This window comes from Drosophila grimshawi, unplaced genomic scaffold (assembly GCF_018153295.1).
Source record: "Drosophila grimshawi isolate 15287-2541.00 unplaced genomic scaffold, ASM1815329v1 contig_848, whole genome shotgun sequence".
NCBI classification, from domain to species: domain Eukaryota; kingdom Metazoa; phylum Arthropoda; class Insecta; order Diptera; family Drosophilidae; genus Drosophila; species Drosophila grimshawi.
In genome coordinates, this window is record NW_025063692.1 from 4,905,903 (window position 1) to 4,919,824 (window position 13,922).

Sequence of the window (13,922 nt, forward strand, 5' to 3'; positions counted from 1 at the left end):
ATACAAAATTTACTACTATATAGCTGTATATATATATATATATATGTATTTTTGTATATATAGTAATATGCCATGCCAGACTATTGCAAGTACACAAATACAATATGTGTGTGTTCCACATAAATGACGGTTTTATGCTGTTTTCATCGGTATCGGTATCGGTCTATATATATATATATATATAGTCTTATGGAGCATTTTGAATTTAATTTTTGCTGCCACAGTAAAAAAATGTGTTTGTAAATGGCAACGATGCGATTTAAGTCTTTTCGTTCAACATTTTGGAATTGTTTTCAGTTGTTTTCTTTTGATGTTGTCTTTTCTCATTTAGTTAGTTGTTTTTGTTTTGTTTTTTTATTTGATTCTGCTTTGTTTTTAGTTGTTACATTTTTGTTTTATTTTCTTGGTTTCGTTTTTGTTTTTGTTGTTGTTCTTGATTTAACAAAAATACTCGCTTGATTGGCTTACGCATAAACGTCTCAGTTTTCAGTACAGTCTATGTTTTTTTTTTGTTTTTTGTTTTTCTTGTTCTTGTTACTTTCGAAAATTAGGGGAGCGGGGGACGCCCCCCTTTTTTGTATGTATGTATGTATGTATCATGAATCATGAAACGATTTTTGGATCGCTTAAAGGAAGCAACGAAGTTTGTTTTGTATCTAAAGACAAAGACTAGAAGAGTTTTTGTTAAAACCCAATAATCAAAAAAACAAAAAAAAAAAAAAACATTTTGGTGAATGTGAAAAAAAAATGTGCTTGACAAAAAATAAAAGAAAACAAAAAACAAATGAATTCTTGTTTTGTTCTCTATATATGATATAAAATACATAATGTATGGAGTTGTTTGTGTGTGTGTGTGTTCTTTTTGTTGTCTGTCTGTGTGTTTTTGGGCCCGGCTCAGGAGGTTGTGCTCCCATCGAGAGAGATTTACTAACCAAAAGTATATATAAAATTTAGAGAGCTTTGCTTTGCTACAAACTGCATGAGCATAAATGACAACTATACTGAGAGGTAAAATACTCCTAAAATAGAAGAAGAAAAAACATCAAGAAACACAAAAAAAAATAAAAAATACTATACAATTAGACAATTGTACATTAAACATTCTTCTTCTCATTTCTAACTTCTGTTACTGATCTGATCATCATTATGATCATAATATATATGGCCACAAACTCGCTCTCTCTCTCTCGAAATTAAATGAATTGTTGAAAATGTTAAAATACGCTTAACTAATTTTGGACTAACTACTTAAATCAAACACAGAATTTGTGTACAATAAACAAAATACAAGCACACGATACACATAAATATGTATAATAAAAATACATTAAAAAAAAACAAACGAACGAACGAACTTATACAAAATAAACACAAACAATATATATATATATATATATATATATAAATATATATATATATGTATATACGCCTTAACAATCGTAATTTGGCAAATTATTGAGCAACTGCAGTGGGTTGAGGGGGGGTTGAGTGGGAGTAACTGCGGTTTACATTGGCACAACCAGTTAGCAAGCAGTGCATCCAATATATGTTTCTCTCTCACACTATATCTGCCTCTTCTCTCTCTCTCTCTCTCTCTCTGTCTCTCTCTAGCACCGAGCAGTTTATGACGCGTTTGCTATTTACATGGCTGGAGCCCAAAAAGCGTTTACAGCCAGCCTGCTCACGCTGTGGGGTGGGTTCGTGTGTGGAGGGGGAATGGTTGAAGAGCAAAAGCCCCACAAATTGCCTAGCCATAAGCCCTGCGCCGGGTCTGTTTGTCTGTATGTATGTGTGTTATGTATGTATGTGTGTGTGTGAGTGTCTGTATCGGTTTGTGTATATATATATTAGTATATATATATATATATACGAGTTGAAACTTATCTATGAGTTTGTGTATATTTAAGAATATATAGAGCTTATGTGTAGGAGGCATCGCTGCATCCTTGGCACTACTCCTGCCACTCGTTCTCATCGACACCCTCCATGTCATCCTGCTCCAACTTGGTTGTGTACTCCATGCGCGCGCTAACCGATTTCTGAATCTGCAACAAAACCAACAAACAAAATACTCAATTTTTCTAATAGAGAGAAGAGATAACGCCAGTACAAACCTCCTGTTGCTTGCTGATCTCATATTCAGATTTGCTGGCGAATTGCGAGTGTTCCGGTTTCTTGACTGGCGCTGGCACTTGTTGTATGGAGGACACTAAAAGAGAGTTGTTTTTGAGAGGGGGGTAACTAAACTGGAGTATCAGATTCAGATGATGAATTCTACTAACGCGTATCCATGCCCTCGGGCTTGAGGCTGACTTTGGCAGCGGCCTTGTCGTTGCAGTCAAACCAATCATCGGCAGACAGCGTGGCGCTCCATGTGATGCGTGTGGGTGGAAACAAGTCATCCTGGAACAGTTCACTCTGCAAGAAGAAGAAAAACAAATGAGCATGCTGCTGTAGTCAAGTGAGCTCGACTACGATATACCCTGACCAGATCTGAACCCAGTTGTTGAATATATTTTAATTATATTGCAAGAATCTCTTCTTTATTTCATCTTTATTTCTTATCTTTTTTTGTTTTTAATTTGAAATTTTAATTGACTTATGCACTTTTTAATGTGTCTAATTTAATTTGCAACTCTTTGCACATTGAGCAATTAAATTTATAGTTATTAAGCGGGGTAAATACCTTAATGCGTGGCACAGTGAAGCTGAGCGGCTCAATGGTTGTGTTCGTCAGCCTGTATGCCTTGGAGAACTCCACGCTGGCCACATCGCAGTGGTTCTTGGTTAGGAAACTCAGTCCCTGATGCAGCGTTGAGCAGCGATGATGCGACAGCGGGCAAATGTACGGTTCCTCATCGGTGATCTCATAGCAATAGATTGTCGAGTCGCCCTTGCCGGTGACAAACAGCGTGGAGCTATCCTCATCATAGTATGGAATCAATATTGATGGCGACACATCCAAACTGGCCGTATTTAGTGGCGCCGTCAATTTTTGTGCATTATACACGCTAATCTGACGCTCCGAGACCCTGCAACAACAAATCCCGAGTCATATATAGAGAAGTATATACATATATTGGAAATATGCTAGTACTGACTTGTCAAATCCGGTGCAGACAATGTAATGACCCTCCAGGGCCCAAGTGATGCGTGCCCCACGGGTGCCAACTGGTCCGTTTCCCTCCAGAATGGGTGTATCGGCGTTGCGTGGATTGTAGATGCGAATTTTGCCATCTTTGCAAACGGTGGCACCCAGTTTGCCGCAGGGGCTCCAAGCGAAATCGAATATCTGATCCGTGTGGCCGTGGAGTGTGCATTTTTCGGTCATGGTGCGTAAATCCCACAGTTTGATGGTCATATCATAGCTAGCTGTGAGCAGCACATCGGCGGCCAATGGATGAAAACGTATAAAATAGATCTTGTCCAAATGAGCAGTCAGTTCACCCAGCGGCGCATTCGTTGGCTCATTGAGGCCACCCTCATCGATGCGCCACAGCTTGACAATGCCATCGTCACAGGCAACGGCCAGACGCTGGGCATCGAACGGATCCCATTGGAAGTCCATGATATTGCTGCCATTCACCAGCGATGGAATCACACCATCCGCCAATCGGCCCGGTCGACTTAACTCAAAGATGGCAATCTTTCCGCCGGGCCCAGACAATGGCACTGCGACACGCTCATGATTGGCATGGAAGCCATTGCATTCGCCCGGTATCTGGCGGCTCAAGTTGCGCAAATTCTCAATGTGTGTCGATTTGTGGCCGGGCGTGCCCTTCAAATGCCGAAACTTGGACACCTTGCCAAATACGGTCGAGGTGCGTTTCGTGGATGCCGCACTAAATGCCGCCTCCGTGGCGGATTTCTTGAGACCAGCACCACCAAGACCAACACCAGCTGCCGCGGTTGTTCCATTGCCACGCTGCTGTCGATGCTCCTCCATCAGTTTGCCTTCAGGCACCGAAATGCGTTTACTGTCAATACCACCGGTGGCTGCTGTTGCCGCCGCCTGTGGCATAACATTGCTGCTGTTGCTGCTCATCAGCTGCTGGCTGGGCTTAAGCGGCTCCACCTTGGAACTCTCGCGACGCCTAAACGAAAGCAAATCATTTGGTTAAGATCACGTAAAATGCCTACAATGGATCAACTTAACTGCAAATCAAGTTGTAATTTAATCAAAAGTTTTTTACTCCCAACTAAAATATGGTTTTCATGAACTCGTTTGTTTTAGGTTAGTTTGTTAGCTTATAAGGCGACAGGTGACAGGCGACTGCTTGAGTCTATAAACAAAGGCGGTAATAACTCGCTTATGTTTGGAGTTTCGATTGACACTTATTCCAAAAAAGTAACGAGTGGTAACTCGTTAGTTCGTGTTAGTTGAGATTGAATTATTGAGTTATTAAGTGTAGTGTATCGTCGACTGAAAATCGTTGCATTTTAAACTAATGACGAGTACGCTTACTCGCTAGTTCATTGCTTTTAAAACGTAACGAGTGCGCACTCGTTAGTTAAAATTAATTTTTTGTACTGCGTGCCAAATACTAAGTTGTGTGCTTCGATTAAGACTCGTTGCATTCGATAAGTAACGAGTGCTTACCCGTTAGCTCTATTCTAATCAGAATTTAGTGCTGGTGCTGGCTTACTAGTTTGATATGTTTGCGAATTTGTTACTCACAGTGGCACCGGCGATTGAGCCTTTTCGTCCACCTGGCTTTTGGATCGACTCTCGTAGACGCGACGTCGCTCGGCAATGCTGCTGCGCACCGCGGAGAAGCGTCGCAAATCGGCATCGGTGCGATCTTCGCCCTCCGTTGAGTTCTCCGATGACTCCGAGTTCTGTTCGAATATCTAAATTGAAATATTGCGAGAGAAAAGAGAGAGAAATTTATGTGTGAGCCATTTCTATTTAATATTACAAATTGAGAGCATCCTTTTGCAGACCTTATCGGATGATTCATCATCGTCAGCCGAAGACTATAGATGGATGTTGTTGTAGATGTTTGTTGCACAGTTGTTTCGGGGTAGATTAAGTAGACAAGTAGTGTGTGTGTGTGTGTGTGTGTGTGTATGTGTGTGAAAGCACATAAGTACACAGGAGCAGGAGTAGTAGTTTTGGGTGTTAGTTTAGCAGGATACATTTGGAATTTGTTTTTTTGTTTTTTGTTTTGGTATTACAAGAGAGAAGAAACGGAATTTTGACACAAGAGTTAAAGATTAGTTTAAACATTAAAGTGTTGGTAATCAAAACAAAGAATCTTGATACAACATATTTATTTATTTATTTATTTACCTTGCGGCGCTCCGATGTGGTCAACGACTTTTGTACACCATTACCATTGCCATTTCCAGTCACATTTGTATCGCCTTCATGGTTTTCTGCCAGAGACAAAGAGAGAGAGAGAGAGAGAGAGAGAGAATGTTATTAATAACACTCGTTTTTTTTGTGAATTCGCTACTCGTTATATTTACTCTTGATTTCAATTTCGACAATGAGATCGGGCTTGGCTTGAGTGGTCGACAGATCACTACCATTATCCTGTCCCACATTCGATATATTCTCGTGCGATCCAGGCGCTACGGGCACAGCAAACACCTTGTCAAAGGACACGTCGCCAGTGTTGCTGGAAAAGGGTTTCGGGCCCAGGCGTGGCTGTGAAGTACCAAAAATATTATGAAAACATCGACCCATATATATCAAAAAATATATATAAAATAAATAAATATCATCGTTGAAAATAAAATAGAATCTCAATCAAACAATAATTTACTTTTCACTTTGCTAGCAGCGATTACATAAATAAAATCCAACTACAACTCAAAATAAACAGGAGCTCGCCTAGCAAATCTAATCTGATTCCAAGTCTCAGATATTGAAATCAAGAAACTGAAAAATGCGACAAATAAAACTTCGTTTTCCTCTGTGAGTACTTTACATAACTGAAACTTGAATTGCATAAAATTTATTAGCTACACAAAATAATAATAGAAAAAATCGAAAAAAAAAGGGTAGAGGCTTCACTGTGGCACCTTGTAGGCAGCTGCTGCTGTTGTGCGTGGACGCGGACGTGGCGTGTTGCACTCGCCAGCCGAATCGCAGCTTGTTGCCTCCGGCAGCGAATTATTGCGCGAAGTGCGCGGCATGGGCTTGGGCGGCGAGTGACTGCCACTGGCCGAATTGGTGTCCAGCGCCGCCGAGGAGGAGGCTTCCTCACTGCTGCCGGTCGAGTGCTCGGTGGGCGATTCCTTCTCATCCACCTGGCAGGGCGGCTCCTTCTCCGAGTCTGTCTTGTATTTCGCCTCAAATTTGCGTATTAGCTCACTTTGGCTCAGACTGCACTCGGTGGTTGCATGCACCGAGCGTTGCTTCTCATTGGTGGCGGTGGCAGCATTACTTTCATTGCCATTCTTCTCCTCGCCGTTGTTGCACTTGCGCACTTGCAATACAAAGTGTTCGTTGTCGTTGCGCTTGGTCGATGTTGCGGCGGCGATTTTACATTGATTTAGATTCTGATTCTTGCTTTTGGTTTTTTGGTTCTCAATGTTCTTGATGAAATCGTTCAGATTGCCGCGATGTATCTATATATATATATATATATATTTGTATATATAGTGTTAAAGATGAGTTGCTGATAAGCAGCTGATCAATTGGATAACCGTACAAAAGCCCCCTTATCTATTATATATTCTTGGCTTCATTTTAAATAATTTCTGAACCAAGCCAAGTAAATACATACTTATGGATATAAAAGAAAATTTAATGTTACAGATTTCTGGGTGATCAAATGGATAACCTTAAAAAAGTCCCCATATCTATATAAACTATAGCAAGCAGCTGAGTTCTGAGCCGATTTCAAACCGAAACCGAATTGCAAAGCAGATTGAAATGCTTTGAAGACAAATCGATTTGAATACTAAACCGCAAACCGATGGATTCGATGGAAACCGAAACCGAATCAGAGGAGCAGCACTTTCCATACTTCATGTAATGAAGCAGAAGATTGAGGCTGATTGATTGATCGACTTATATTGATTTATGTAGATCTGTCGCTTCTAGTGTTGGAAAACTTACGATAATGGGCTCATCGCCGTGTTCGCGTTTCGCCGGATCCAAATTCATTTTGGGCACTGCCTGATTGGTGCCATTCAACCATTCGCTGGCAATCAGCTCTGTCTTGTAGCCCATCGTCTCGGGATATAGATCGGCATGAAAGTCACGATAAGTCTGCAACAACAACAATACAAAAATGAGTTGTGTGAGGAAATATATCGAAGAGAAAAATGATCAAAAAATAAATATACATTATATGATATTCACTACAATTATTTTGAGCACAGTTGAATTGAGAAGCTCACCTTGCGTGGCACCTGGTACATGATGGGTATGACCATGTTGGAGGTTAGCTGGAGCACACGATTCACCTCCGCCTCCATGACTTTGAGGGCACGCTTTGGCACCAAACAGGCGCCCTTTGTCTGCTCACCGGTGTGCCGCAGACCCTCAATTAAATACGGATCCTTGTCGGTGATCTCCAGATAGTTGATGGTCGTATCACCCTTGCCGGCGAGGAATAACATATTTGTATCCGGATCGAAGAGCGGCATCAATATGCCCGTCGAACAATCCAGCTCCAATGTCTTCTCCGGCGTATTAAAGTTGCGTATATCCCGTATGATCACCTGACGCAAACGGGCCGCATCGAAACCGGTTGTTAAAATGCGCGTCTGATTGCCGAGCCAGACGACGCGCGAATCCTTAATGCTCTGATGCGATTCTGTTTGCATCTGGATCGGTGTTCCAGCGGCCCGTGGATCAAAGATGCGCAAACATTTATCCTTGCAACTGGTGGCCAGGACGGTGCCATCCTCGCGCCAGCTGACCGATTGTATTACTTCCGGGTGCTCATTGTTTGCTGCACAGGCGCAAATAGAATTTTTTTTTATATAGACATAAAATTAGAAATTGATTTTACTCACAGAATATTTCCTTCTGGGCCGCAATATCAAAAAGTGCCACACAACCGGCTGCTGTTGAGTACATTAGGCCATCGGCCGTGGGATGGAAACCAACTGTCTCCACACGTCGCTGCTTGTGCGAGAAGACTGCCTCCGGATCCGATAGCGACTGTTCCAAACCCTTTTCGGGTATGTGCCAAATTTTTACCTACACAAACAAAACGAAATTGGTATTAATATTTTTTTAAATGTTCATTTTTTGTTATATATTGTTTGGTATTCGCCATAGAAATTGAATTGAATTTTTCTGTCCATTTGAAGGGAAAATTTCCAAAGCAAATAGCACATTAGAAAAATTGTGCAATTATTTTTTTTCGATTATTTTTGTCCTTTTTTATATACAAATTAATTTAAATACGTTGAAAGCGGTTAGTAAAAGTCATGTTTCGCTTCTTTCTCACTTTCTCACTTCTCAAAACGTATTCATAAGTTCCCTAAACTTGCAAATTAAAAAGGACACATTTGAAAATATTTCTTGTGAGGATTGTACTATTTTTGCAAATATGGAAAGTTAATTTGATGTATTATACTAGGAAATATAACAATTTTAAATGTTAACATCGAAAAATGTTTCATTTTTGACTACACAAATTGCTAAATCGAAAAACAAAACAAAAAATGGAATAAGCAAAGCTGCGCCAGCGCAATAAACAAAAGAGATGCAGAAACCAATACAAATAAGAAATATGTTTGAAGAGCTTTTGTGAAGCTGAAGCTTTCGCGCTAAAAAGTTTGTGCTTTAAAAGCTCCAGCAGACAACCCGGCATACTGGTGAAGGACTAACTACATATTTGAAAAGGAGTCAGGAAGTGTTTTTGTTATTCTCTTGCTCTGTCTCGCTGACACTTACCAGACAATCTTGGGAAGCGGTTGCCAACAGTCCATCGTGAAAGGGTGAGAATTTCAAATCTGTCACCGTGTCCGTGTGGCCGTGCAGCAGTGGCATTGTCTTGCTCTTCCTGCCGCAATCGTCAAGTGGCAATACGGCCACACTCGAACCGGTGTGCTCCCAATTGAATGCCATAAATGCCCCAGATGCGGCAATATTGTTGCCATAGGTTTGATAGCTGCCAACGCTGATTTCGCGGACGCATGCCTCCGCTTTTGGCACAATGGGCGCGGCATTTTTGTACTTCGAAGCCTTGAAGCGCCAGGCCATTATATATATATATATATATTTATATATATATATATATATGTCTATATATATATATATATATATATATATATGTGTGTGTCTGTTTTGGTTCGATGCTAGCCAATTGCTGTGTTTAGAATCAGCTCGAAGCGATCGTCTCAATTTTCCAACTCTTTGTTAAATTCCACACGCAACAAAATTCGCTTATTTGCTTTTCCTTCTCTTGTTGGTCGATGTACTTTCCTTTATGTTTACGGCTAGAATTGCAAATGTGAAATTCGATGAGTATGTTTTATGGTGAGATTATAAATTGCAAAGTTTTTAGCTATTATTGCCTGTCCAGCCGGTGAATCATACCCGTTCATTAGTGTTGCGCTTCTAGCTTTTAACCCGCCAAATATAGTTTGGCTTTATTATGCCCAGCATACATTTAGCAATTAAATAAAAATCACACACAAATTCGATATTTAGTCTTCTGTTATAATTTAGTTTTTACTTATTTTACTTCAAAATCTGGTCTAGCCGCTTTCTTGCTGAAAACCAGCCATATTATGAATACGGTCAACAACAACCGGCAGCACTGCAGCAAACAATAACGCACAAATAGAAACACACACACAAAGCAGAAGCGCAAAAAATAAAACACACAGATGCACAAGGGTACGCATACGCGTACATATCAATTGATAAGCAGTTTTTGTGATATGATTGTTGATGATGACAGCCGCCTGTGACACGCCCACACTTGAGCAGCATTACTCACAACATTTCAACAACAACAACAATAACTATCAGACCATACGCAGAAACTTCAAGAAGTATAATGGAATGAGAAACGGACAGCTAGCTACTTGGACTTGTCTGATGACGACGATGATGATGATGATGATGATGATGATGATGATGATCATGATGTTGTTGTTGCTGCTGCACTTGGCTACAATTATTGAGGACTACACCCAACACACATAGTGCTGCGTGTTTGTCACATGAAAAGAGAAAGCAAATAAAAACAAAAACAAAAACAAAAACGCGATGCGATGAGGAGAATGCCAAATGCCGATTAACGATTGGATTGACGACTGCACACAGATGCCGGATAAGCTTTTAAAACACATACGCAAATATGTCTGTACGTGTGTTGGTTGGCTTTCATGTTTTGTTGTCCTTCTTCTTCTCCTTCTCCGGCGTTCTTTTCTTTTCTTTTTTTTTTGATGCTAAATCATGTGTTGACCACTTGTAAGCGTTATAAAAACAAGTGCCGCGCCTCATAAATTATCATGTGTACGTGTGTGTGCACATATGTGAATATGTACATATATGTATATGTATATGTACACACATAATACATGCATAATAAAAAAACTATTGTATTTATGCATATAATGAGGAGTTGAACTTAAAAACGTCTGATGATATAGTATTTGTTATATAGAATTTGTGATTTGAATCGCATTTCAAGCGCTAATTATTAACAAATGATTCATACGCCAGCCAATTACAAAATGAAACTTTATCTAGCATTTTTAGCTGGCATACAAACACACATGCATATACACAATATATACTAAATATGTGTAAGTAAAGTTAGTGCTGAAAATCATATTTAAAAACATATGCATTAAAAAGTGTTCCGAAAGGAACAATGACATCAAACACAATAAATAGAGAGAGAGAGAGCGAGAGAGAGAGAGCTATTTAACATAGCTAATATTGAGATTTTTTTCTAATTTATGATTTTCGCACTTTATGTTTAAGCTCTATTTAGCTTGCTTATTTTTTGGCCAAATTTGTTCATTTTTTGTGAGTTTCTAACACACGCATACACACACACACACACACACGAATGCAAGCTTGTAATTTGTATTTTTTGGTTGCAGTTGGAGCCGGAACAAGTGACGCGTCTCTTTCCTTACATATCAAATCTTTTGCTTTTTTTTTGTTTTTCGCCTTTCAAGTGCAGCCAGTATTGGAGAACAGCAACAGCAATTCGCGTACAACAACAACAACTACGACGAAGAATGGTAGAAAAAGAAGACAGAGTTGCGCTCACTTTGACGACGCGTGCGCAAATTCAACTGGTTCGTTAGAAAGCGGCAAAACAAATGACCATCTTTGGCTCTTGACGACGCTCCAAGTCTGCTGCTGATGGTGGTAGTGGTGGTGATGCAGCCACCAGGTAATCGGGTCAAGTGATTTAGAAAAAAAAAATACACACATATATATATATATATATATATATATATAGCGAATAGAAAACTGCACGCACACACTCTCACATACACACACACACACACGCAGCAACTGGGCGGAAGCTGGGTGGTGGCGGCAGGCGTCGGCAGGCGGACATTGGCAAAAAGGGAATTGAAAATGAAGCAGAAATGAGCTCGAGAAGGAGGTAGAAGCAAAAGAAGAAGCAGCAGCAGCAGAAGCAGAAACAAGTGCAGAGCCCAACCTGCAGGAGAGCAAAATAGACAGGCAGACAGACAGGCAGCATCCGCTAGAGAGCGAGCGAGTGAGAGAGAGAAAGAGCAAAACACAAACTGAGTGTCTCTCTCTTTTTGGCAGGGTGTACTTTGTGTGTGTGTGTGTGTGTGTGTTGAGTGAGCTGCTGCAGCCGATAAATACTTTGTTGGGGGTGGGTGGAAACACCGGCACCGGGTACGCCGGCACGTCCGGCAGCTTTATATGGGCGCAACTGTTTTTCTTTTGCTGTTTCTGTTTTTTCACCACCACCACCACCACCAAAACTATGGCACCCAAGCAGAGTGAGGGAGAAGGCAGAGCGCGCAAGTGACCTCCTGGTGGTGGTTACCGTTACTTGTTGTGTTTGTTGTTGCTGTCGTTACATGCATATATGCATTTATTGACATTTTTTCTGCATTTGTCATGTACTTAACGGTTTTATACTTTGGTTAGTTTTAACAGTCAAAGTGCGTGCAATTAATTGGCACAGCGAAAAAAAAAATACAATCAAAAGAAACACTCGAAAAAACAACAACAAGAAAACGGATGTGGCAGCAAAAGGAGCTGAGCTTGTTTTGTTGTTTTCAGTGCCGGCACACACCCTTTTTAACACTGGCGCCGCTGGCAGCGACAACTACAACACTAACTACTACAACTACAACACTAACAACGAAGCTTGCAAACAAAGGAGCAGCTTGCACCCGATTCATCACATACACACACTCATAACTCGCACTCACACACACATATATGGAACATGCAAAAAATGAAATGCTGCACACACAAGCACGCAACACACACACAGGCAGGATGGAAACAATAATTTAAGAATGCATTTGCAATTTGTAACTTATTAAATCACCGAACATGAAAAAAAGCACTCACAATCTGTGTTTTGGCACGCCCTTTTCAATCAGTTTTTACATGCAACCGCTCAATTTCTATTACTTTTTTTATTGTAAAAAATGTTGCATCGGCTTTTTTTCGGTGCTGTATTGCCCGCTGTTTAACACAGACATCGATGAGTCGATGTTATATTTTTTGTATGACTCGATTTCTTGTCGATTTCCGATTGCTTAGAGATGGACTAAAAGCGTGACACGAGTTATTTTCTATGATATGGGGCGCGAAAAACTAAAGGAGTGCAATATATGTGATGGACAGTTTTCGATATGTATGCAGATGCTAATGGTTAGGATGTTTTATTTTAGCCTTTACTTGGATTTCTCGCTTCGTACACTTATCGATATATCGCCTGGCGTTCCAATTTTATGTTACTGAACAATATCTAAAATATTAATGGCTAAGCTCTGAATTTGTTTGCAAATTCTTTTTGCAAATAATTTTTGCGCACATATTTTAGTTTCAGTTATCCTACAGATTTTTTGAAGCAATGATTTAATTTAAAATCAGTTGCGTAGTGTGACCGAATATTCGACAACAGGGCTGCACAACAGCACGTCTGACTTGCCAAGCGCACCACTATGTATATCGATTGAAACGTAACGATAGTGCCATCGATTGCTCTGCCGCCCCAACTGCTGCAGCGCAAACTCTATTATTTTTTTGTTGTATTTATTGTATGAAGTTGAATTAAGTTGATTGCAGTGCAATGCCAATGTTAATGTCAAGCGAGACGCCATCGGTGCGCAATTGCGCATTGTGATAATGCTGAAGCGTTAACGTTAAAACGTAAAAAACGCGAGCGCCTTTTGATTTGCTTTGCGGGTGTGCAAGTGTATATATATATATATATATATATATTTATATATATATATAAATGTGTGTGTGTATATGGATGTGCATATGTGTGTCTGTCAATGTGTAGTAGCTGCGTATGTGTATGTGTGCGTGCGAGTGTAAATTCGGTGTGCGGCTGCAGAAGGCAACGACTCAGCGACGCAGCGCTGCCGTCCAGCATCAGCAGCAACATCAACAACAACAACAGCAACAACAACAAAATAATACAAATCAATTTGAATGCTGTCAACAGCCAAGGAAAAAATGAGCCTCATGCACAAAATAGGTAAGTAACAATAATAATAAGCAATTTATATGTAACAACACCTGCAGCAGCAGCTTAGCTCTCTGTATGTGTTCGTGTGTGTGTTTGTGTGCGTGTGCGTGTGTGTTATGTGTGCATGCTGCTGCCAGCTCCTTGCCTACAACAACAGCATTCACAATTGTTTTGCATGATTCACAATAAGCTTCCAGAACAACAGCAATAACCACAAGCAAATACAAAATGCCGTTGCTTATTTACCGCCGATTTTGTCCATTCACCCACACATATACATTTACT

The 13,922-nt window shown here is 40.4% G+C and overlaps 1 protein-coding gene across 4 annotated transcripts; it reads right to left on the reverse strand.

Moving 5' to 3' along the window:
* Window positions 1-399: 399 nt before the first annotated feature.
* LOC6566276 (coronin-7) lies at window positions 400-9,193 on the reverse strand. 4 transcript variants are annotated; one of them, XM_032738729.2, is made up of 14 exons: window positions 8,867-9,193; window positions 7,978-8,164; window positions 7,357-7,913; window positions 7,073-7,225; window positions 6,031-6,579; window positions 5,473-5,653; window positions 5,294-5,379; window positions 4,945-4,977; window positions 4,679-4,851; window positions 3,102-4,094; window positions 2,687-3,032; window positions 2,283-2,418; window positions 2,115-2,209; window positions 400-2,045 (listed from the first exon to the last, which is right to left on the reverse strand). In XM_032738729.2, exons 1-14 carry the CDS (start codon window positions 9,173-9,175, stop codon window positions 1,953-1,955), a joined length of 3,891 nt encoding a protein of 1,296 aa, XP_032594620.1. In that variant the 5' UTR covers window positions 9,176-9,193; the 3' UTR covers window positions 400-1,952. The 4 variants fall into 4 exon arrangements, with proteins under 4 accessions (XP_032594620.1, XP_032594621.1, XP_001992004.1 ...); XM_032738730.2 differs by lacking the exon at window positions 6,031-6,579; XM_001991968.3 differs by lacking the exon at window positions 4,945-4,977.
* Between the last annotated feature and the right edge of the window lie 4,729 nt (window positions 9,194-13,922).

What these genes read in the sequence shown, in the direction of transcription:
- LOC6566276 (XM_032738729.2), bottom strand. Translation starts at nt 9,175, where the DNA reads ATGGCCTGGCGCTTCAAGGCTTCGAAGTACAAAAATGCCGCGCCCATT. An exon ending in TGTCGAAATTGAAATCAAGA is followed by an intron (nt 5,380 to 5,472) that starts GTAAATATAACG and finishes TGTCTCTGGCAG; the next exon opens with AAAACCATGAAGGCGATACA. An exon ending in ATGATGAATCATCCGATAAG is followed by an intron (nt 4,852 to 4,944) that starts GTCTGCAAAAGG and finishes ATTTCAATTTAG; the next exon opens with ATATTCGAACAGAACTCGGA.